We start from the raw sequence: 23,761 nt of genomic DNA on the forward strand, positions 1-23,761 counted from the left end.
TCCTGCGGAGCCGCTTGCAATGGTCATACAGTCTACGTGAAGGCAGAAGATCTACCGATATGCTCGCTCATGCGCCCCTCAAGCAGTTGCCAGAATCCACAAGACTCTACTCGCCCCTCATCTTCCTGAAGAAGTCGCAAACGCCCGTGTAGACGACGAGCAGAATACCACCACCCGGTCCCAGACGCAGCACCTTGGGCAGGAAGCCCTTGTACAGTGCGGCGAACCCCTCCTCCTTCATGACCGTGCCAAGAGCCGGCCACGCCCAGTTGTACTTGGGAACGACGCCAGGAATCTTGGGAGTGTTCTGAATGCGCGACTTGACAACGTCCATAGGCGTGTTCACGATGGTACCAACCGTGCCACCAATGGCACCAGAAAGCATGTCATTCCTGACCTGCTGAGTCTTGTCCGCTGCCGCCGGCAGAAGCGAGCGGACCTGGAAGATGCATCCGAAGTAGCCGGCGTTCCACAGAACGTGTCTCCACATAGTACTCTCCAGACCCTGGTACAGGGTAAGGGGACCCTCGTGCTTGATAATCTTGGAGACGCAGTCGAGCATGCCGGTGTACTTGCCGGCCTGGGCCTTGTCTTGCAGACGGATCTTGACGAGCTCGAACGGAACGACGACAAACGACTCGGTCGCACCAGCGGAAGCGCCGGTCAGAACGGAGAGGCTCTGGGTCATCTTGGCCTGGCCGAACAGGTTGCGGTAGAACTTGCCCCACTCGTCGTTGGCAGCGAACTTGGTAGCCCTGGAATTCGTCAATCCTTACGTTTTGACCGGAGGAAGTGAAGCATACCTCTTGGGAGCCTCCATCATGATGGGCGCGCTAATACCGCGGTACAGACGCGAGAAACTAGACGCACGTCAATACTGCGGTCTTCTCTCCGGCTCGAAACCATCGCCTTACCCCTCATTCCTGATGATCTTCCTGAAGCAGTCCAGCATGCCATTGTAGGCATCCTCACCCGCGCCCTTGCCAGTCTGAAGCTGCCTGTGTGGTCTCAGTAAGTGTGCGCGCGCCGGTCGGTCGGACGGAAGCTGTGTGCTTACACTCTGGTCTTGACCACGTCAAGCGGGTACCTGGGGTCTGTGTCAGCCAATGTCGGGAGAAAGAGTGAGATAGAGCCTTACATGACGAGAATCTATTGGGAGAGCGCGCATTAGTTTTGCGATCATGCGATCAGCGCGCGCAGCGACTCACCTCGGAGACACCAGCCACCGCACCTGCGCGGAAAATTAGTGCATTGTTGTCGCAGGGCGCGTGGAGCGTAGCTTACCGGCGGCGAACTGGTAGACGAAAGGGAGGGGCTTGTCGGTTGCCATGGCGTCGGTGATGGGCTTGGTGAGGAGTAGTGGGTGGAAGAGTCAAAAGAAGGGTTCAGCGGGAGTTGTGGTGGAGCTGCGGAAGCGGAAGATAAGGCGGAGCGCCGCCGCTACCTAAGGTGGAGAACGGATGATGCCTTTTCCCCAAACGCAGGCGGGCGAAACCGGACCGGGCAAGCGCAGAGCGGCAGAAAGCAGGCAACGTACAGCTCGCAATTGCAAATGGCGCCGGCGCGGAATCTCGAGGGCCTGAGCGCAGATTTGGTGGGTGCGCTCGAAAGATCAAGCGGAGCCCCGAGCCTTGGCGGCCGATGTCCGGCGCGACGGAGCTGCAAAAAGCGCGCCTGCTGATTCGCCGGCTGCTCGCGGCGCGTCATTACCCCGGCAGCAACAAACCGCGACGCGTCTTCTCGCCGCCTACGCGCTGCAGCATCCAGCCCTCGCCCCCCACCATCGCTCATGGCCAGCCGCCAGAAATCCTTTTTCGATCAAGACCACGGCGCCCGGGTAACAGCTCCTTCGCATTCTTGCTCTGCACTCTACTGACGGCGTGCCCCAGAAATCGCGTCCCCAATGGCACCGTGCCCGCAGTGCCAACCATCTCCACCAGAAGTCCAACCTCGATAAGCGCGAACCTGTCATGACCGGCCCCGCAATCAAGGCATCGTCCCAGTCGAGGAAGAAGCTGAAGGGCTTTCAATTCATTGAAGGCGCCCCTGATTACATTCCCGACAAAGAGAATATGCCTCAAGACGACTCTCCCGATGATGTCCAGACCAGTGGTGATGCCTCTGCACCTGTCGCGCCCTTTCTCCCGCAGCCGAAGCCCTGTCCTGCAACTCCTGCTGCTCCTCGGCACCCGCTAGGCGATAGGGATGAAGCTTCAGATTCCGTGATCAAGCGTATGCCTTCACCCGACGAGATAGGATGGGGTGCTCCCACTCAGACTCAACACACGCCTATCCAGAAGAACTTCAAGAGGAAACGGAGAAATTCTTCACCAAACTCCGCCTCCCAACGCGACAACATAGATCCTGTTCCGAAGATGACGACCGAGACACCTCAAGCAGAGCCCGGTCAAGCTTTACTGGCCAAATACAGGAATGCATTCAACCAGGAAACTCCTAGCATGTCCAGGACTGCCGACCTCATAGGAGAGTCCTCGCCCCGTGATGGTTCTGTGAGTGGATTGAGGAGGTACTACAGCTGCATTGAATGGTCTAGCACAAACACCCGAAGGAAAAGGCCGAGGACAAACGGCATCTTCCGTGCACACACAAATGCAAATGACAACAGGAACGCAGATGTAGCTGGTGCTCAACATAAAGGGCGCAGGAACTGGCAAAGGAGTCTGGAGGAAATCAGCCAGATACTGGAAGAGCCGATGAGGCAGGACTCCCATGTCCCTTCCAGCTCTGAACCGATGCCTGAATTGCCTGCGTTGCAATCGTCCGCTCCGCCGCCATCTCCCCTGAATGGACGAGGCCAGTCGAGAGAAGCCGATAACCATGATCTACCCCACGAAAATGCGGAAGGGTCGGACAACGACATGTTAATGCAGAACGGTTCCGACGACGAGTTCGGCTCTGTAGACTTCGATGATGACTTCGTGGAAGCTGCTGTTGCTGCGACCTGCAATACCCAGAAAGCACCGGAATTGGAGACGGATGATCCTCATCACGAGACGTCTACCGAGCATGTCCACGCAGCGACACCTCCACAGCCCGGTACCCCGGAGAACAAACCGCGAATCAAAGACTCCGACGACTTTGGATTTGGGGATCTCAGCGACGATGACTTTGCTGATGTGGATTCCCAGTTGTCTAGGCCAACAACAGCCCACAAATCAGAACCGCCGCCGCAGGCTCAGGGTAGAGAGCCTGCGCAAGTTGCCCCTGTTGTTAAAGATGATGATGACAAGGACTCGTTCGATGGCGATGATTTTGATGACGAAGATTTCGCGGAGGCTGAAAAGGCCGCCACACAGGCAGGAAATCTTAGCGGGACATCTGTGCGTACATAAATCCCTCTTTTCGCCAGTGTAGCATTAACTGAATTATTGGAGAGTGAGGCCGTTGGTACGATTCAGCGTTATCTTGTTGTGGATGTTGTGGAGGGTCAGTACACAAGTGGCAGGAATATGACCCTACCAGAGAAGGTCTTGATCTTGAAAATCACTCCCCGTAGGCAACTGCTGACGGTGCATAGGTCTTGGTGGTCGAGGAGGAACAAACCAAAAAGATCAAAGCAATTACTCTACGCCAGGCTTGGTGCGATACTCCTTGCACCACGGGCTCCTACGTCCATGTCATTGGTACTTTTACGGCCGGCGGTCAGTGCACAGTAGATGACGAGCACAACATGGTCATCCTTCATCCAGACCACCTCATCTCGGCCACGACAGTCGGGGATTCTTTCAGTTGCATGCGGAAAGCCGTCTTGCAGGATCGGGTCAAAGCTACCAGTGATGCAAACGAATCTGCAATGATCGGCACTATCCTGCACGAAATATTCCAGGAGGCGCTGAAAACGAACCGGTGGGATCACGAATGGCTTCTTGATCTGATTCAACGCACCATTCCTAGAAAGTTTGAGACCATTCTGGAGATTGGTATCACTGTTGAACACGTTATTGATCGCTTGGTCAGCAAGCTCCCGCATATTCAGGCTTGGGCTAAGATATTCATCAAAGCTTATCCGGGTGTAAGTTACCACGACTCACCCCAGTCCCCGGCGTCTCAGCTGACATTGCATAGTCGGATGCCGTGGTTAGAGATCGAAACGGCAAGACAGCTCATATGAGCGTCAACAAGCTTCTTGAAGTCGAGGAGCACGTTTGGTCGCCAATGTACGGGCTCAAAGGAAACATCGACGCCTCGGTCCAAGTTCTCATGCGCGACGAATCTGGAGAGAGGACTCTCACTGTGCCTCTTGAACTGAAGACGGGAAAAGCCGTCAATGTTTCACACCAGGCCCAAACCGCGCTGTATACATTGCTAATGTCCGATCGATATGGTATGTTTTTGAGCCCCGTGTGTCTGAAGCAAACGTGCTAACAAGACCAGACATTGATGTCACCTACGGCGTGCTGTATTATTTGGAGAGTGCGGACACCAGCCGCGTTCCGGCCATCCGCCGTGAAATCCGCCAGATGATTATTCAAAGGAACGAGCTCGCATGCTACGTTCGAGAAAGATTGCAGCTTCCTCCTATGACGAGCGATTCCCACCAGTGTAACAGATGTTATGCCCAAGAGACGTGTTTCCTATACCACAGACTCTCGGAGGATGGTACGGGCGAGACGCTCGGAATGCCAGCGAAACAGAAGTTCGAAGAGCTAGTCCGTAATCTCAAAGTCCCGCACCAGCAATTTTTCCAGAAGTGGGATTTGCTCCTGACGAGGGAGGAGTCGCAGATGAAGAGGTTTCATCGTGAGCTTTGGACAATGCTCAGCGAAGAGCGTGAGAAGCTTGGAAGGTGTTTTGCGAATGTTGTTGTCGACCCTGGCTCGTTCAAAGAGCTACCCGAAGGCCAGAAGATCAACCGCTTCCAGTACAACCTCATCAAGCACCATGCTCCTCTTGGGTTTTCATTCGCAGAATCCCAGATTGCTGTTGGCGAGCCGATCGTCATCTCAGACGAGAAGGGTCACTTTGCCTTGGCTAACGGCTATGTTATCTCGGTTCGTAAGCGGTCAATCACGGTGGCTGTAGATAGACGTCTCCACAACGCCCGCACCAGAGAGCCAGGCTTTGATCCGGAAACCAGGCAAGCTTTTGCGGGCCTTATGGATGTCACCACCGGCATGGTCGCCTCATCGGGGCATGCAGGATGCGATGATGAACCGATCCTCTACCGCCTCGACAAAGATGAGTTCAGCAACGGCATGGCTCTGGTTCGAAACAATCTCCTCCAGTTGATGAACGACAACGACTTCAGATCAATCGCCCTGCGCGCGCTCATTGTCGACGGGAGAGCTCCGACCTTCAAGCCAAGTCCCAGTGGATACTCGATCCAGTCACAGTCGCAGAGTATGGTTATGAACTCAGACCAGGAGGCTGCGGTGGACAAGGTATTCTCCGCACAAGACTACGCTCTCGTCCTGGGCATGCCCGGGACCGGAAAGACAACGACCATTGCACACATTATTCGGTCTTTGGTTGCAAGAGGCAAGAGTGTCCTCTTGACATCCTATACACACACCGCTGTGGACAACATTCTCCTCAAAATTCGCAATGATGGCATTGGCATTTTGCGGCTCGGCGCTGCAGCCAAGATCCACCCGGAGGTTCACGAGTTTGCGACGGTGGCCGCGCACCCAACAAACACGCTCGAAGAACTGGAGCGTAGCTGGAAGGATCCCCCGGTTGTAGCGACCACTTGCCTCACCATCAATCACCCAATCTTCCGTCGCCGCCTGTTCGACTACTGCATAGTCGACGAGGCATCTCAGATCACCCTGCCGGTATGTTTGGGACCCATTCGCATGGCCAAGCGGTTCGTCTTGGTTGGAGATCATTACCAGCTGCCGCCACTCGTTCAGAACAAAGAGGCTCAAGAAGGCGGGCTTGATGTTAGCTTATTCAAGCTGTTGTCAGAAAGTCAACCCGGCGCAGTCGTCAGCTTGGAGCACCAGTATCGCATGTGTGCGGATATTATGCTGCTTTCCAATACTCTCATCTACGATGGCCGCCTCAAATGCGGTAACGACTCGGTGGCCAATCGTTCACTCAAGGCGCCACGTCTCGACGCCCTCCAGCGCCACCATTCCTCTCAGATCCAGCGCGGCCGCTCTAGCAACCCATTTCTCACGCCGCTCGGTCCTCCCGTCGTCTGCGCAAGCCATGAATCGCCCAACTGCTGGCTCACTCACACCATCTCCCCTTCCAACAAGGTCGTCTTCCTCGACACGGACGCTCTTTCCCCTGCCTCGCAGGAGACCCTCTCCGGCGGCAGTCGCATCGTCAACCAACTCGAATGTACCTTGACGTACCAAGTCGTCGAATCGCTCCTCACGGCGGGCATTGCCGCGTCGGACATCGGCGTCATCACTTTCTACCGCTCGCAGCTCGCCCAGCTCCGCCAGCGGCTGCGCCACCGCGCGCCCGCGCTCGAATTACACACGGCGGACAAGTTCCAGGGCCGCGACAAGGAGGTGGTAGTCGTGTCGTGCGTGCGCAGCAACGAGGCGTGCAATGTTGGGGATCTGCTGCGTGATTGGCGCCGGGTCAACGTCGCAGTGACGAGGGCAAGGAGCAAGCTTGTCGTCGTCGGCAGTGCGAGGACATTGAGACGTAGCGGCGAGCCGACGTTGAAGGGGCTTGTCGATATCTGCGAGCAGAGGGGATGGGTGAGGGAGCTGCAGCCAGGCGAGGTTGAGGGGCACGTCTTCGACGGCTCTTCCCTTGAGGATTGGATGAGCACGAGCACGCAGACGCAGAGGTCTTCGGCCACGGCGGTAGCCGAGACTAGTGCGGCGCAGCGGAGGAAGGTGGCGAGTCCGAAGAAGGCGATTGCGAGGAACAGTCCGAAGACGAAGAAGCCGACTGGCCCGTTGAGGCCGAGAGACGCGAACGCGGTCGGCAAGCAGCCGTCCACTACAGGCAGTCCGGCGAAGAAGAAGAGGGCGGTCTTGGGGGAAAGTGGCGGGAACGGCAGCGGCACTGGTGGCGGGAGGTGGAAGGTTCCGGAAAAGAGAGCACGGGTGGGGCAGAAGGTGTTGTTGAGCAACAAGCCGGTCTTGAGGGATATCGTCAATGAGGTGTTGGATGAGGAGCTGTGAGGCAGCACCGGGCATTGGTATAGATGACTAAGATAATGGATATGGACTTGGGCTGGTATGGGTGGGATTGGTCAGGTGGGTGGAGGTGTTCAGGCAGGGAATCGGCGAGGTATCAGGTTGTTTGTATTCTTCCGTTTTCCACATATCAGGGGGGCCTTTCTGGGATTATGGTCTTGTATGGGTATCTTGGGACATGAAATTTGGACGGGGAACAGCCCTGTAGGTACGGCTCATATTTCACGCCTTGGTCATTTTTACCTCGTAGTCGTACCGCGAATGGAGTGTTCTGCGACAGCAAACCGATTGGTGTACCTTCCACACACTCAACTTGTAAGTGCTGGACACTGGCAGTGGACGCAGCGTTTAGAGTGTCACGCTTCGGTATCGGATGTCGTCAACGGTGATTTTGCATGTCAAACGACGCAGCCAATCCGAGGCCAACAGGACCCCTGGAGGGTTTGGGCAGTTGAAGCTCTAGTGGGGTTGCCGGCTGCACGTCATGCATGGGTGGCTTGAGCGTCGCTTACGTAGCCGGTCAATCCCGAACTTTGTTGGTACCACTGCCGCTTTTCGCCGCGTCCCCCGACACCACAAGCACCACTTGAACACGAGCGCCCACCATGAGCACCTTTGGCAGCCCTGGCGGTAGGGTACAGGTCCAGAAGCCAATTCCGTAAGCCAACCCCACCCCCGAGAACTGCCGCCGAAAGCTCACACCACGCTCTAAACCCACAGACCGGAGCGTGGATCCTTTCCTCTCGACCACTTCGGTATGCTTCACCCCGCGACAATTGCCATTGGTCTCTTGCGCGATGCAGGCCACCCACAACGGAAGCTCTGGAATGTGCGCTCATGCAAGATGCAGGCGAATGCAAGTCCGTCATGACCCAATACCTGCGCTGCATACGCGCCCACCGGGGAACCAACGACGAGGAGTGTCGCCAGATCTCCAAGGCCTATCTGCAGTGCCGGATGGAACGGTACGTACAGCAAGCCGTGGCGTTTCTGCTCTTATGTGCTGTCCACTATTGCATATCGATGGTTATAATGCAGGAACATCTGCGCTGCACCATGGCTGGCTGAGACCTTGCCCCTCCTTCGGCCAGCCGCGCCCGCCTCCACTTCCCATTCCACACATGGCCTCCGGCTGATTCTTGACCTTCACAGCAACCTCATGGCGCCAGACGAGATGAAGAACCTCGGATATCACGACGAGTCCAAGCCTGCGCCCGAGCCACAAAGCAAGGGACCGGCACAGCAGTAGCAGTCGACCCAAATAAACGCACCCCAGACCGCCCCGACCGCCCGCGCATAGCAGCAGACACACGAAACACGACATGAACACCTCTGAACACATCACCGCCACAGACGTACGATAACGCCCCTGCATGAAGGACCCAACCGCGCTTCACCAACCACACCCCATCTTCATCCCTCCGCTACCGAGCCGCCGCTTGTCGCGCATAACCGAACAAACACGTCGTACATTGCGCGCGCGCTCTTCCCGCCGCCCCTCCTACCCAAATCAAGCTTCGCCCACACGGAACGAGCCGAGGGTTGCATGAACCGTCGGCGACGCATGTGCTACAGGCTTGTGCCGCGCCGCGCCTTTCTCCAGTGGCGCGAGCAAACATCACGCATGAATACTTACCCTTTCTTTCCCCATGAGAGTAGTGGCGAAGCGAGCGCAAGGCACCGCGCTGCCGGCCCGTCCGATCCGCTGCTCAGCCCCCGTCACCCCTGTCAGTCATCATTCAGAAAATAGAATCATTTTCTAAGAATAAAACATCGGTGCTTGCACCACCGACCGACACCAACACGAACAATTGTGGGTCGGTGGGCATCTCCGGTAGTCGCAGTGAAGGGGAAAAGGAAAGGATGCCGATAGCCGAGAAAAGAACACGAGAGAAAAAGAGTCAGCGAAGCAAGGGAGGATGATGGGGGCGATGCTGCCGATTTGCGCCACCTGCCTCATCATCGTGTTCCTTCTCCCCGGAACCGCCCCTCAACCGTCAACCGAACTTAATTTTTTGTTTGACAGGTCATCAGTCGGTCTGTCCGTCACCAGTCAGAGACATGCCAAGATAAAGGGATCGAGGGCTATTGAGGGAAAAGAAAGGGGGAAAGTGATGAGAAATCATGGGGTTTTGTGCTACAGGACCATGACCACCCCACCATCCTGACCATCGACCCAACGCATATACATAGTACGTACTTAGCAAAGATACGCATTCCTCGGCCCAGACCGAGACGCTTGCGCCAGACAAGGGCAAAGCTTGTTTCCCGAGACACTGCTCGGTAGATGTGTACCGACTGCCTTTCATGCTCCTCCCTGTGTTCGCTTCTTCTTTGTGTGACATCGCGCACCATCCGTCAAGGCCGAAAGAAAGAAATGTTGGGGAAAAAGGAAATGGTTTCAGCGATCCACCACCTATCTGCTTTTGCCTGACGATGAGTGGATCTTTGCTGAAAGGGGAGAAAGAAAAAAGAAAAGGAAATCAATCAAAAAAAAGGAATGCAATGCTGCATTGTCAAGGTCGAGGGCCGCGGGACATTTTCTCATTTATTTCGGTGGTAGGAGGGAATTGAGCGCGCCGCCTCGCGAGGGGCGCCGGAACTATTACCTACGTACACAGTATTGCTTCTTTCCGGGGATCGCCACAGGGAGGGAGGAGGGAGGAGGGGGAGAAAAAGTGTGCATGCATGATTGATTGAGGTGCATCGCCGGAAAATGCGGCGGTGAAAGGGTTCCCGGATATCTGGTCCCATGTCTCCTTTTATCAACAAAATATGCGGATATGAAGCGCGTGGTGGCGGTCGGGGTATTCCCGCCTAGGTGGGTGGGAAAATCTGGTCACTCCCTTGGCGCCACTCGGCGTCTTCTCCGACAGGAATGAAGAAGGAGTTTGACCCTCGAAGCCTGTGGCGACCCTTGGTTAGCACGCGCACCCCGTCTGCGGACGATCGAATCTACATCTTGCACTTCATCACTTGTAGAGGCATGGCGGACTTTGCAGGAATGGTATGAAATCGTATGTGTGGGGGGATATTAGCTAGCGCAGCCAACAGCCGTGGCCGGGCAGATGAAAGCAGGAAACCAGTAGTAGCGGAAAACCAAGCCAAAAGGAAGAGAAAGCCGAGACCTATATGCTCGAACTCAAGAAAACGACCCAGTGTGCAGAAAATGCAATGGTCCAAAAATCGAAAAATCGTTCCCTGCGGCCATGCCGAAATGCAGCCATCACCCCGAAGGTCTAATGTCTGTTTGCCGGTCCGCGTCGTCATCATGTGCAAAAGTGCTCAGAGGTGGTAGGTGGTGGATTTGTTGCTGGGGTATGTTATGAACTGAAGCAGAAAGCAGAGCAAATGAAGCCACAGGATATCATCTCATCGACCTTGTAAAATGGGAAAAAAGCTCCGGGCCAAGAGAGGACTTGGCGGGGGGAGCTGCTGTTCAATCGTGGAAAACTCCGATGATCCGTAGAATGCCTCGCACGATGCCCGTAGAAACTCCGTGGAAGATGATGTTGTAACAAGAAGCGGAAGAAGGAAGGTAGAAAGCCGAAGGGTAAATAAGATCCATCGGAAACCGAACAAACGCCATCCGACAAATCCCAAAGGAAGAAAGGCCGGTGCATATCGCAACGAGGATCGAACCTCAGGCCGCCGATGCCACTGGTTTGGACAAGAAGACCGTTCAATTCGACGCCGCTGCGATCGGGGTATCTCAAATTCTGCCGAAATCTGACGTACTCTAGATCTGATGGTGCACCATGTGTAAAGCTCGAATGAAAGAGATCAGAGCTCCATGCCAAACTCCTCTTCTTCCTTGAACGTCGGCTGTTGGTTGGCCCAGAACCCGGGCTGGCCGGCACCAGAGTTGGCACCGCTACCACCAGACTGAATGGCTGGGCTCAGGCTCTGTGGAGAGATGGGGTTCTGGAGGGGGTCGCCGGCAATGTTGGTGTGCTTGGGGACACGGAGGCCGCTACCGGGGCCGCGAGAGTAACGGAAAGATTCCCAGTTGTTCTTCTCGACCGCGTCGATGAGCTCCGACTTCATGCGGAGCTCGTCCTCGGTGTACTCCATGGTTGCCTCGCCGCCTAGACTCCGGATCTGCTCGTATAGTTGCTCCTCCTGCCTCAGCTTCATGTAAAGCATCCACATGAGGTCACGGGTCCAGCTGACGGAGCCGTTGAGAATGTCTCCCTTGTTGGGGCCCTTGTCCTTCTCGTCGAGGGGGAGACCAGTGGTGATGTTGCCAGCAGCACGTCTGCCATTAGGACCGGCCAAGAGCGACGTTGCCTGCGGTGGTGAGATGCCAGTGGCACTCATTGTGGGCGACAGAGGGCCGTTGTTGTGGATGTGCTTGCGGACCTTCTCGTCCTCGAGACGATGCTGGGGCACCAGCTTGGAAAGATCTTGGATGCGCTCGTTGATGTTGTCTCTCCGGCGACGCTCGACCATGTTGTGGCTTTCACGACGCCTGCGGCGCTTGGCTTCTTGAGTCTGGAAACCCGGGTTACCGTTGTTCTCGACCTTGGTAGGCAGTGAAGCATGCTTTCCCGAGGCGAGAACATCGGCAATTTGTGCGTGGTGCATTCCCGCCTGTTGAGGTGATACGATCGGAGAGTCGATCCAAGAACCGCCGCTGTTGGGGGTGTTGTCCCATTGGCCCGACATGCTCTTCTGGTGGCCGTGACTGGGACGGCTGGCGTGGATAGGCTGCGCGGCCGGGAAGCTTCCCGAATCTGGAGTGCTCAGGTGAAGCCCAGCCATGGCGGGCGTCTTCGGCGTCATTGGGCTGCGTGAGTCGGACAGTTGTCTTTCGAGACCCATCCTGGAGTGCTGCCTAGCGTTCATCGCGAAAGAGCCATTGGGCATGCTTCCTACGCGTTGTTGCTGTTGTTGTTGATTTTGCATGCTCTGCTGGAAGTTCTCGTAGCCGAAATTGTTGTTGTTGTTCATGAACGGGCTCTGGATCGGCGCGCCGTCAGGTGTGTTGGAATACATGTTCATGTTGTTCTGGGTGTTCACGGGCATGGAGCCGTTGGTCATTTGACCTTGGAAGTAGCCCTGCTGATGCTGCTGACCATTGTGACCATCGGCGAAATTCTGAAAGCCCGCGTGGTGATTGTGGCTGGGCTCGTCGACGAGGTCACGCAGCTCGTCATCGGCGATATTCGAGTTGCCGAGGAAGCTGGAGGACATGTTGTTTGAGCCGTATTGGTTGTTCATGATGAAGTTGTTGCCCATGGTGAGGTCGTTGGGGTTGACGCCATAGGGCTGTTGGCTGTTGCTGAAGTGCTGCGACATGTCAAAGTCGCTGTGGAAGTTCGGGTTAAACTGATCGGGATCCTCCTTGATGTAAGGAGCCGGCGAACCGGGGTGCGCCATGGCGGGGTCAATACCGGAGTCTGGTGAGTCGAGCCGTAGGTCCGATTTGCAGGTTGGTTGCTTGTTGTAGCCGCTGAAAGGTGGGAAGTGGGTAATCTTGGTGTCGGCTGGAGGGGTGGTCAGCGGGGGCTCTTATAGGGTGGATGCCTGAGCGATCGCCCAAAGCACAATAGGCGAAGATCACCGCCACAACAATAGCTGAATGCCTGGAGCGGCAACCGCACATCACCAGGCTTCCTTCCTCAAGTGACGGGATGTGCCGGGCCGCCAACACGCGACGCCGACGCTTGGGCAAAATAGATCAATGCGAATGGGACTGCTCACCTATGATCATCACTGGATTGGTCAGAACTGACTTCTTTAGATGGAAGGTTCCGTATCGGTCCCTTGACGCCTGAGTTTGCGATATTTGCAGCAGGACACTATGCGGACGGCGGTGACAGGCAGCACGAGACCGTTGCGAGCGTAGCTTTAATGGCAAAGTCGGATTGCGGTTTGGTGAGAGCGCGGTGAGGCAAGCTAGGCAAGCTAGGCGGACATGGGCTTCGATAGATTGTGAGAAACTGGCAAAGCTTGCATGTACCCTCACTGATCTGTCGAGCTTGCGTCAAACGTCTGCATGAAGAGCGTTAGCCTCGCATTGCTCCAGCCGTTTTTGCGGCACTTGGCAGCCGAAAGAGGCCGCGGCCTGCACGCCTGGATGCCGTGGGATGTGGTCGACGCACCTCTGCAATGCTTACAGTTGCTGTCGCTGACTGCGTGAGAAGGCCAGACGTGCGCGGAACCCGTCTCAAAGAGGGTCCTGTCGGTGAGCCGCGTGGGACAGGTGCCGAGGAGCAGCGGCAGAGCTGGGGTGAGGGAGAGGTGCTAAGAACACTGTGCCTGCAGCCAGCGAGATCGATGGCGGGACTGCGGTGTCGCTCTTCGCGGGAGGAGGCTGCGAAAACGTGTTAGTTCGCCTGCTTGCATTGGGAACAGCGTCCAGGGCGCCCGAGAGAGGAACGCGCATGGGCGGTGGCGCGCGCCGCACAATGAGACAATGGCTCAGCAGCGCAGAAAAGCAGCGACCGCGGCGGGGGCCACCGTCTGGACCGTCCCAAAGCGTGCACAGCAGCAGAAGACGCAGTCGCACAAGGTGGAAACTTCATGCGCTGGACTGCTAAGGCTGAGGGCTGCCGATGGCGCCACCTGGGGCGTGGCGGCGGGCAGCAGAGGGCGCAGGGAGGACTCACTTGCGAGGAGAGGGCCGAGGCGGCGAGCTGCCTGGGCGAGTCGAGGGAGGAGAGGAGGGAGGAGCGGTGGAGGCCACGAAGAAGCCGTCGGAAGCGTGCGGCGACGGATGTGCGGGCGGTGCAGCGCTTGCTCGTGCGGGCAAGTGCGTCGTTCGGCGGGCGGACAGCGGCTCAATGTCCTTTGCTGCCGTCGCCTCGGGTGGCGGTGGATTGGGGCGCGGAGGCCGTTCGGCGCAGAGCCTGTGGGACGTTGAAGGTGACGATGGCGGGGTCCCCGGGCGCTGCTCAGTTGAGGATCTCCAGCCGGGCCTCGCTGGTGCGAGGGTGCTAGGCGGTCTTTATTAAGCTGACGGGTCGCCTTTCCGAGCGGGCACACGGGCGGCCGGCTTCGGGCGTGCAGTCAAGCCTGGCGGCGCTGACAGGAGTAAATTCACGTCGCCCGCCGAGAGCGCCGGAATTCGAGTTGGGCGGCCGACGTCGAGGCGGTCAGGCGTGGTGGGATGAGGCTCGCGCAGTGACTGGCCGCGGGGGGCTTAGGCTACCAGATTTGGCGGGCGGCGGCGGTGGGGGATGCTGGTCGCGGCGGCGAGGAATGCGCAACAGGAAAGCAGCGTTCACCGAGATCGAGCACTGGGGTACGGGCGCGAGGATTGGCCCGAGGGGCGCGCGGCAGTTATATGGCTTCTTCAATGCACTGCTCCGGCGCGCGGTGCTGCCCGCGAGCGCGCAGCCACACCCCTCCTGCGCTGTCTAGGGTGGATGGTCACGGAGCGGGCAGTCTCAGATCACCGCCAGGACGCGCAGTCAGTCGGGAAGCGGATGATGCTATGATGAAGGCATCGCGCAAGTGACTCACGGAGCGCGCGCAAGCTGCCGCCCGGCGCGGCGGGCTGCTATCGCGGCAGTGCGTTTCCCAGCACCGCGTCGCAGCCACAGCCTGGAGCGAGTGAGACACGCGCCTAAGCCCAAACCCGCGCCGATCGGCCCAGGCCGCAGACATCGCGAGCGCAGCACCGCGGCCTCAAAGAGCTGCCGCGCTCCCTCTCTCCCTTTCCACCACACCCTCCCGCAGCCTCTCTCACCGCCGCCCGCCGCCCAATCAGCGCCCGCGCCACGCTCCCGCCAGCGCCCACGCCGCCCCGCCGCCGTCGTCCTTGACAGCTGCGCGCCCGTTGCTGCCCCGGCCAAGTCGCACCCCGATCGAATCACACGTCTCCTCGCTGTCTGAGACCCTGCCAGACACCCTGGTCACTGGATACTCAACCTCTCGCCCTCCCAAGCGCAATCGCGGAGATCATCTGCACGAAATCAGCGCGATATTCGCCGCCTCCCGCCCGCGCTAGCCCTCTTCGCCGCGACCAGCCCGCCGCCAGACACACTCGCACGCTGCTCGGCCCTCTTCTATACGAGTGCCGCCGATCGGGTTGCACGCTTGAGGAAGCTGCTCCCAGCCAAGCTCCCGCCGCTGCCGTTCTGGTGCTCGATCAAACGGCCCCGGCGGCTTGATTCTGCACACCGCAACCATGGCGTCACAGAACTTTCGCGACTCCATGAACTCGCTCGGGTGGAGCCGGCGCGATCCCGACATGCCAGTGAGCACCGCGCAGACACCGCTCTGGTCCCGCCTCAACCCTTTTGGCGGCGGTGGATATGTGAGGCTGCCGACCCACGAGAGCCCGGGGGCGCCGCTGCCCGCGCCGACGCGTCGCGAGGAAGAGGAGGGATGGCTTGCCCGTAAGTCTACTCTGCCCTGCCGCCTGGGTCGCCCTGTCGTACCGTCTGCCCTGCCGTCCTTCGTCCAGCTGTCCGGGAATCAGCGGCGTGTTTGACGGCGCTGCACCCTGCGCCGGGCAGATCTGTGCAAGAGGGGTGGCCGGGTGCAGTTCCTGCGTATTGCACTTCTACGCGTGCGTCAGGGTTGCATGAGCGGGTGCAACCTTTGGCAACCCTGAAAAGCGCGCGAGCAAAAATGAGTCTTCAGGCACTGGCTGACGGGTTCCGGGGACAGTAAGCCGATGGGACAGGATGCTCATATTTGGCGGCCTGAACCTTGCCGCCGCCGCCATGTTCGTCGTCTGCTTCGCCCTGATGCCTACCGGCGTCTTCCTGCTGAAGCCTAGGAAGTTTGCCATCCTGTAAGTGCGCTTTGCGACCCGTCGTGTCTTCATTCAGCTGCCAGTCCACTTCGTATTGCGGGCCCGCTTTCATGCGTTTTGACAGGCCGTAGCGGCTGCGCTGCAGCCGTGGCGACGTCTCTTACACCAGGACCGTCGTGAGCCACGTTCCCCTTCCGAGACATGGTCCTACCCCACCAGCGATCATGCGGGTGCGACCTGCGGTGCACTGCAGACGTCGCTACCTAATCTCAACTTCCTCGAGCCCATGTTCCAATCACATCAGCTGGCAGTCATGCAGGGTTCCGCAGCAGCTAACGCTCGATGTTTTTTCCTCAGGTGGACCATGGGCTCCGTGCTCTTCTTGGCCTCCTGGGCGGTCATGATGGGCCCAATGCAGTATGGTGAGCAAGCCTCTGCCTCTTTCGGGCCGCCATCTTATCAGGCGCTGACCAAAGCTGCCAGTGCAACATCTTACCTCGGGGCCTCGCTTGCCGTTCACTGCCGCGTACTTTGGCAGCATCGCACTGACGCTGTACTTTTCCCTTGGGGTAAGTAAGCTTCCCTGTGCCGCCACCCCTGCAATCGATAAACTTGCTTTCCTACCCGTCCCCCCCTGTCGCCCCAACCACACAGCCTCTGCAGCCTCCACCACCACCACCACCCACCCCCCTCCCCCACGCCAGCCGCCACATGCGATTGCTCGTGTTAAGCTCCGGGGCGCGTGATTGACTGGTACAGCTACACTCCACCATCCTCACGCTCATCTCGGCGATCGTGCAGCTGGTCTGCCTGCTGTGGTATCTCGTCTCTTATTTTCCGATGGGATCGTCCGGCTTGCGCTTCGCTGCGCGGTTTGGCGGCAACCGAGTTGCTGCATGGATGAACGATTAATTTGCCGCTTCGTATCGCCACTTGTTTACATACATAGACATGACGCGTATATACGCGTCTCTGGGGGTGTCACCGCGTCCAGTGCGCAGCCGCATACGCAGATGGGCCCAAATGCCATGCATTTAGTGCCTTCCGAACGAGCCGCGACGCTACATCCGGGTCATCAGGCCCGGCCTTCGCAGTGTAAGATTTTGGCTGAAGAAGCCACCTGTTGCCTCCGTTGCCCGGCCTGTTCAAAGGAGTCTAGGATGCTTAGGGAATTAATCATATGCGCCTTTGCTGCTTACTCACCCATGGTCCAGTTTCACTCGTGGCCAATCATCCGGCACGAGTTCCTACATATACTAATGCAAACCATGGCGACCTGCGTTGCGGATGCTACTCTTCGGCGGCCCTCGCAGGCCGAGCCAACCAGTACCGGTTGTACGATTAGCGATCCACCCCAACGTTGTGTCCTTGTGGCCAGCGTAGCAATCCCAGCGGCGTCGCTTCACACCTGGTTCAGTTCGATCAAATGCTAGAACGCGGCCATGGTACTGCAACGACACGGCGGCACGTCCACTCGGAGTCGAAGCCTCCATCCGCATGGACTTGGCTTTCATGCGTACGAGCCGCCGATTGCGCTGTTCCGCGGGATCCATCTTCTCCCAATATCATGCCCACTGGCCACGTTGCGAGAGCGTCGAGGGGCCCGTATCCTATGCCATGGCTTGACTACAGGCCAAAAGAGGGCTGTGACAGGGCTTGAGGGCTTGCGCCTCACGCATCCGATGTCGAGCACGTTGCCAATAAGGAGTGATGGGCCATCATCCTCGTCTGGCTCAGCCTTGTCAGCTCGGAGTGCACCGGCTCGAGTGTGATATGCTGCGCAAACCGTGGTATTTCCATATAGCATCCACACTCTACAACCCTGCCTCACACTCACCCATGGCCGTAGCGCCCACGAGCCTAGACCCTTGCCACTCTGCCTTGGACGTGAACCCTGCTGCTCGGTGAAGCGAGGAAGCCACTTCCCTGCCGAGCCGCGCCCGCTCGACGGACGGTTTCGCGCAGAGCATATCCCTGCGGTCGGGCCGCCGAGGGTCGCGTCTGTTCTAGCGCTTCCACAGAACCACGTAGCCCAAGAAGGAAGGCATGTTCGATCTTCAACAACGCCTGAGTAAGGTCCGAAGAAACGCCTGGAGCACCGCCGTTCAAGACAGACAGATTGCGACACTCGCGATCAGCGCCGTCGTGCCGGCGGACTCATTGATCTGATCTCGAGACTCTCCTAGCGCCCGGTGTGCAGCCCAAGCTCGGAGAGACAGGAGGCACGCCCACCACCCACTACACGGCCTTTTCACACGGCCCCGTCGACCCCAGCCGCCGCCGGTGGCTCGCCCCGACGCCCTCAAACCGGTTGTGATGGACGGCGCCCACACACAAGACCAAAAGAAGCCAGCCAGGCAGGGGTGGTTCGGGGCGAGCGCGGTGCATGCACGCACCCATCCAATCGCCGCCGACCCGCCCGGCAATCTGTCCAATCGCAGCGCCGTCCACGCCTCATGCGCACACTCCCCGTCCACCCTGCCCGCCCAATCTCCACGCGTTCCACCCCTCCAACGCCGCGGCTGCAGCGGCGGTAGCCGGCAGCAAGCTACATACTGCACACGAGAACACCCCTCTCTACACCCCATGTTCCCCGCATCCGCCGTCCGCGCAGCAGCCCGCATGAGCTGACCGCGGCTTGAGCGCAACCGCACCCGGCGGCACGACGCACATACCTCTACACATCTCCGTCCTTACACGACGACACACGCGCGCGCGCAGGAAAAAAGTCGCGCCCGGCGCGTCGGCGCGTCTTCGCCCACCGCCGCGACATGGCCACCGTTACCCACCCACACCCTCAGCTGAGCAAAGAAATGAGATGGCGACGCGACCACCGGAGTCCTCTCCTGACACACCGAAAGTATCCGGGAGGTACACACAGCTTTTGGGTGCTGACTCTGACACACCCCCCTCCCACATCTCGAGCGGCGGCGGCGGCCATGGCGGCGTGGGCGCTTGAGGCGCCGCGCACGGCTGCCGTCATGAAGAAAGCAAAAACATAATCACCGAAAAGCAATATGAAGGGGTGGACCGATCCTCCACACACATCCCCAGACTGCACAGCACAGTCAGCACCTACCAGGCTGACGGGCAAACAGTGGAAAAGGGGAAGATAGTAGTGAGCAATAAGCGCCACGCATAATAACACACGACACACAAAGAAAGAATAGAAAAAAACAAACACCGGATCCTACGCTAAGAGCGAATCCGAGCTTATTGACTCAATAGCATGAGCAAGCAAACAAGGCTGTGTGTAGGAAGCATGAGGCTTTCTAATCCGCACTTGCTCACCCACTGGCGGAGCCGCGACGGGGTGGTAGTTCGCGGGCGATGGTGGTAGTGGCGGACTCCACGTGCCCTATTCTCCTCCCATCGTCTCTTCTCTTCCAGCCCCTCGTAGACTGCTACCCACCCCCCATATCCACACTCATCATCACTAAGCTGCTCCTCCTGACGCAGAAATGCGTCAAACAGGTCTCTTGCTAGCTCGGGAGGCGAGGGGACCGGCTCTCTCCCCCTGTGCACACCCCCCGGAGAGATTAGTGTTTGTGCTAAGCAGAGGAAAAGAGAGAGGTCGGGATGATACGATCCCATCCCATCCCCACGTCCGTTTCCCAACCCCAGCTCGCCCTTCCGTCATCGCGCAGTTGATGCCTGCGAGCCTGTGCATGACTCAAGCATGCCCTGCGGGTTTCTGGTGTCACGCTCGGCGATCGAGAGGCGGCAGCAAAAGTGGTACGACGTCTGGTGTATTCAGAAAAGTAGCAGAAACCCACGGGTTAGCAAAAGTGCAGACCGTGCCGGGGGGGCTTTTCGTCGGAAAGGGAAGGTATGGCAACATGACACATGTATGTGCAAGCACCCAGCAGGCAGCACGGTTTGACAAGCCGAAACAACGAGCGGGCATTCCCACTGCGCATCTGCGCAGACTGTGAAGAGCGAGACAAGCAAGAGATACTGGGGCCAGCATAGATAGGACGGAGGCGGGAGAGAGACCATCCTTGCACGACCATGCTGCGGCACGCGCACTCTCTGCGCAAGCCTGGTCCGGGAATGAGAGTAGAAGAACTGACGGCAAAGCTTCCTTTCCCTTTTCGACGCTCAGGTGCGGCAAAGGTACGGCACACGCGCAGCGCCCACCCGTGCGCAGAGGCGCGCTAAGTGAATGGACCAGCCTGCGCCTTGCTCTCGTATGTATGTACAAGGGCAGACCCGCGGTCCGCTAGCAAATCTTGTCATGACGACAAACGATCACAGGAAGGAGAACCAGCTTGATCACTATCGAGCGGAGTAGCCGCCGAACTATCGCCAACCACCCTCCCCCGGGTGATTTTCGTCGCCGGTTTAGAGCATCTGCAGCACGAGCTTCCTGTATGGCGCCGATCAATATCCTCGACAGGAAATGCCGGACGTTTCGTGCCCCGAAACCTCGCCCCAGGCCCAACTGACTCATGCCCCTTGACGGGCTGTACATCACGGCGGCGCCACCACGACCGCCATCACTACCACCGCTACCGCCCTCGGTGGGGTTGTTTGTTTGCCAGACGCCGCGCGGGGCTGAACGAGAAACCGGATTGCGCGGCGCTCTAGCTGTTAGTGAAACGAAAGTTAGGCCTAGCCTTTTTGATGATCCTCCTTCCTTCGGATATCAGAAAGAGGGAGACGAGAGAGCTGAAGAAGGCCCTGATAAGCTCGGAACGTTACTTGTTTCTGACATCTCGTCGCCGCTTCCGGTGGGTGGCTTGCGACCGAGGATGACGAAGTGATATCAAGAAGAGACGTTGGACTATCAATCTGTCAGGAGCCTACTAGATACAGTATGCGTTGCGTGCTTTTTGCTCTTGCTCGCAGGAGCGGCTTCGCCACCATCGGTGTGCGCAAGCAGCCCATGACTCGGGAGCTATTTCCGGACCCTGTTGGACCCTCATCGTCACTCTTTCCCTTTTTCCGGTGGTGTATTTTCCTAGTTCTCGCCAGGCGGCGCCTCGCCGAGACTTGACTCATTCGTTAGAGACCAACTTCTTTGGCGAGCATCCTTCGCCTTGGTCGCGCAGCCGGGTGGCTGCAGAGCAGCTGCGCTAAAACGGTAGGCCCTGCTGCGGGTGGGGGTGACCAAAGACACGGCCGCAGGGGAAACCGACCTTTTGCGAACGGGAAATCTTCCGTTCACGGACATGTCCGATGAGTATGGCGATGATGCTTACTGTGTGGAAGCGATGGGGCTACGGTTTCTGCTCATCCAACCATCCGCTGACGACGGTGGTGCTCTCATCAGTTCACCGTCTGAAGGCGAAGTGAATACGCAATCGAGCGTCCCCTCCCTGATCGACACCGGCAAAGTTTCCTCTGTTCCAAACATGCGAGTTGAGGGTGTGGCCGGCGCTTTTGGCGAGCTGGAAATGTTCAGATGCGTCTCTCGTCCCTCCGCTTGGCCCCGAGAGTCACGCAGATGCAGAAAGATGAGGGATGGTTCACAGACACACCCCCGTGTGTTCGTTCTTTCTCACTTTCTTTTTCTTGCCTCTTGGTTCTCGACCGCGAGGGGTCAGTTGGACACAGGGCTGACTGTGACTGACTGTGACAGCCCAACAGGGCGCTCATCTCGTGCAGGTGACGGAATCGCCCCCGCCAACCATCCACCTGTCGGCATTACTCCGTATCGGATGTGTTGGAACGCTGGCGCCTCAGGTGGCGCATTAAAATGGCCTTAGGATGGCATTTCCTTGATTCACCATCACAGGCCGCACTCGAATTCTCAAATTTGTCGAGCGGCGAAGTCCGAAGTCGACACCTCAGCCCTGTTTTGTTTATTTGAGGCCGGACAGGCAAGGCCAGGAGGAGCCATAGTTCACCCATTAGCAAGGATCAAGTATTGAACGGGGGATACCGGAGACGGGTAGTTCGATTCTTGCCTGCGCACTCTCTTGCTCTCCGGTCTTTTGCCGGGCCCAACAATCGCATCGCGCGCGGTGGAAGCGCCAGGATGCTCGCTGTGGCCCCTCCAAGCTTTCTGCACTGCCGCGAAGGATACGAGGGACCCGCTGGGTCGGCGGCGCCGGGAGACGTCAAACGCATGGCAGGGCGTTTTGCGGCAGTTGGCAAGGCTTCGGCCGGATGAGGCGGTGGAGGGTCCGGCTGGAGACTACGAGTCACAGTGGCCCGTCAGGCGCCGGGGTGGTGTTGGTGGATGTTCGAAAGCAGCGGTGTACGGTCATAAGGGCGATTAGCGGACGACGGAGGCCTCTAGGCTGATGGCTAGAAGCGTCAAAAAGCTAGAGCATGGCAGCCGCGCACCGCGTCGCGGGCCAGTCGCAATGGATGAGGCAAGCACGGCGAGGCGCGCGATTGGACGGGCAGGCGCTCGGCGGCGGACTGGGGCAGGCGCGGCTTGATTGCGCGCTCTGGCTCCACCATCCACACCCACACACCAGCAGCTGCGACGTGCGGATCTCATCAGTCGGAGGTGGACTTGTCGCGGTTCGGCCCTTTAGCCTGTGCCCTGCGGCCGGCCATGCGCGTGCGTGCTGCAGCGAGGGCCAGTGCGCGCGGGCTCGGCGACGCAGACGTCAGATCGTCGATCGCCATGCACGCCGCGCTGAGTCCTGGGGTGGGCGCGTGTGGTGCTGCTGTCTCGCCGGCGCCGGCGTCGAGCTGCAGAGAGCATGGGGAACTGGGGAACTGGCAGGCGGCGTGCGGGCGTTTCGGGCGACGAGGTCGCAGGCAGCGGGCGAGCAAGGGCAGCGGCAGCGCACTGGCCCTGCCGCTGTGGAGTGCGCGCCAGCCCGCCGGAACAGACGTCACCTACTCGTCTCCAGCCTGCGCGCGCCGCTGCCGTGCAACCCCCGCGCCCGCCGCCTCAACAATCGCTTTGTCTTGGGCGGCATGAAGAGGGTGTCCTGCGAGATGGCCCGGAGATCTGTGTTTCAGCACCGCCAGATGCAATCTCTGTGTCGCCGCACCCGAAGCTTAGCCTGCGAGCCGTTGCGGCCATGTGAGCGCCGCCGCCCTCTCCTACACCCGGCCCCAAGCTGCTGCTGCTCCCCCACTCCAGCCTGCCGTGCGCCCGCGCCCGCTGCTCTTCACACAAATCTCCGACCAAGGACAGGCGGTCTGACCGTCTGCCCGGCGCGTGTAGCAGCATCCCCACCGTAACGGCGGCCCGTCGAGTCTTGGCGCAGACGATCTGTTTCGGCGCCGTTTGGCCTACCGGTCAACCACCGCGACCGCGCCCTTATCATGCGACTGCTCCCAAAGGAGCGGTGAGACCGGAGTCCGGAGCCCACGTACGTCAGACTGAGTCCGGACGCGTGGGCGCTGCCGCACTTCGTACGCGCATCAACCTGCCCAGCCGAATAATGTCTACTCACACCACCACGACGCTTTGCCACAGCTCTAGTGGCGATGTCGGCCTCGGCGGAAGCGCGCGCTGATCACCACCACCAGAGTCCTGGCCAGCCGCTCTTGGTCGACAAGTCTTGCCCCCTCGAGGCGAGACTTCGTCCTGATGCGCGCCTGTAGCGCCATATCAAACAAGTAGTGTAACCGCCGCTCAAGTGGAGACTTAAGTAATTAATATCCGTGCTGGACATCACGGGCGCGCTAAACCCGTGTGCAGGTGAGTGGAGGTCTCGAAGTATGCAGAGCCCATGCCGGCTGGAGTTCAGGTGACAGTTGAAGCTCAGAGTGAGGGCGGTGGTGTCCATGCAACATGCTTCCCCGCATCGTCCTCTGAATAATGGCAAGTGTAGAGTCCATAGCGCGACAACCGTTGATCTTTAGCAATTCCATGCGGTCATCGGGCTGTGGCGCTTTCTCTGCAGAGAAAGTGCCACAGCCAACATGAATGCTCTTTCCCATGCCGTTTCTGGAGAAGTGCTGCGTATACTCTAAAGTCTTAGTAGAATCGTCATAGGAAAATTGAGGC

At 58.6% G+C, this 23,761-nt stretch overlaps 4 protein-coding genes across 4 annotated transcripts; 2 read left to right on the forward strand and 2 right to left on the reverse strand.

The window, feature by feature from the left end:
• Positions 1-106: 106 nt before the first annotated feature.
• On the reverse strand, positions 107-1,330 carry SLS55_004828 (uncharacterized protein; the record flags this gene model as incomplete). The annotated part of the gene is made up of 7 exons (XM_066776280.1): positions 107-755; positions 804-860; positions 915-998; positions 1,058-1,087; positions 1,139-1,149; positions 1,209-1,231; positions 1,285-1,330. 7 exons carry the CDS (start codon positions 1,328-1,330, stop codon positions 107-109), a joined length of 900 nt encoding a protein of 299 aa, XP_066634161.1.
• A 459-nt stretch (positions 1,331-1,789) lies between these two features.
• dna2 (DNA replication endonuclease-helicase Dna2) lies at positions 1,790-7,112 on the forward strand (the record flags this gene model as incomplete). Its single annotated transcript, XM_066776281.1, has 5 exons — positions 1,790-1,837; positions 1,890-3,341; positions 3,539-4,033; positions 4,087-4,345; positions 4,396-7,112. The coding sequence occupies 5 exons, from the start codon at positions 1,790-1,792 to the stop codon at positions 7,110-7,112; spliced, it is 4,971 nt and encodes a 1,656-aa protein (XP_066634162.1).
• A 620-nt stretch (positions 7,113-7,732) lies between these two features.
• On the forward strand, positions 7,733-8,376 carry COX19 (Cytochrome c oxidase assembly protein cox19; the record flags this gene model as incomplete). The annotated part of the gene is made up of 4 exons (XM_066776282.1): positions 7,733-7,785; positions 7,848-7,882; positions 7,978-8,092; positions 8,280-8,376. The coding sequence occupies 4 exons, from the start codon at positions 7,733-7,735 to the stop codon at positions 8,374-8,376; spliced, it is 300 nt and encodes a 99-aa protein (XP_066634163.1).
• Positions 8,377-10,910: 2,534 nt separating this feature from the next.
• Positions 10,911-12,735, reverse strand: SLS55_004831 (uncharacterized protein; the record flags this gene model as incomplete). Its single annotated transcript, XM_066776283.1, has 2 exons — positions 10,911-12,616; positions 12,729-12,735. The coding sequence occupies 2 exons, from the start codon at positions 12,733-12,735 to the stop codon at positions 10,911-10,913; spliced, it is 1,713 nt and encodes a 570-aa protein (XP_066634164.1).
• Positions 12,736-23,761: the final 11,026 nt, after the last annotated feature.

This window comes from Diplodia seriata (genome assembly GCF_021436955.1).
Source record: "Diplodia seriata strain FDS-637 chromosome Unknown scaffold_4, whole genome shotgun sequence".
Lineage (NCBI taxonomy): Eukaryota > Fungi > Ascomycota > Dothideomycetes > Botryosphaeriales > Botryosphaeriaceae > Diplodia > Diplodia seriata.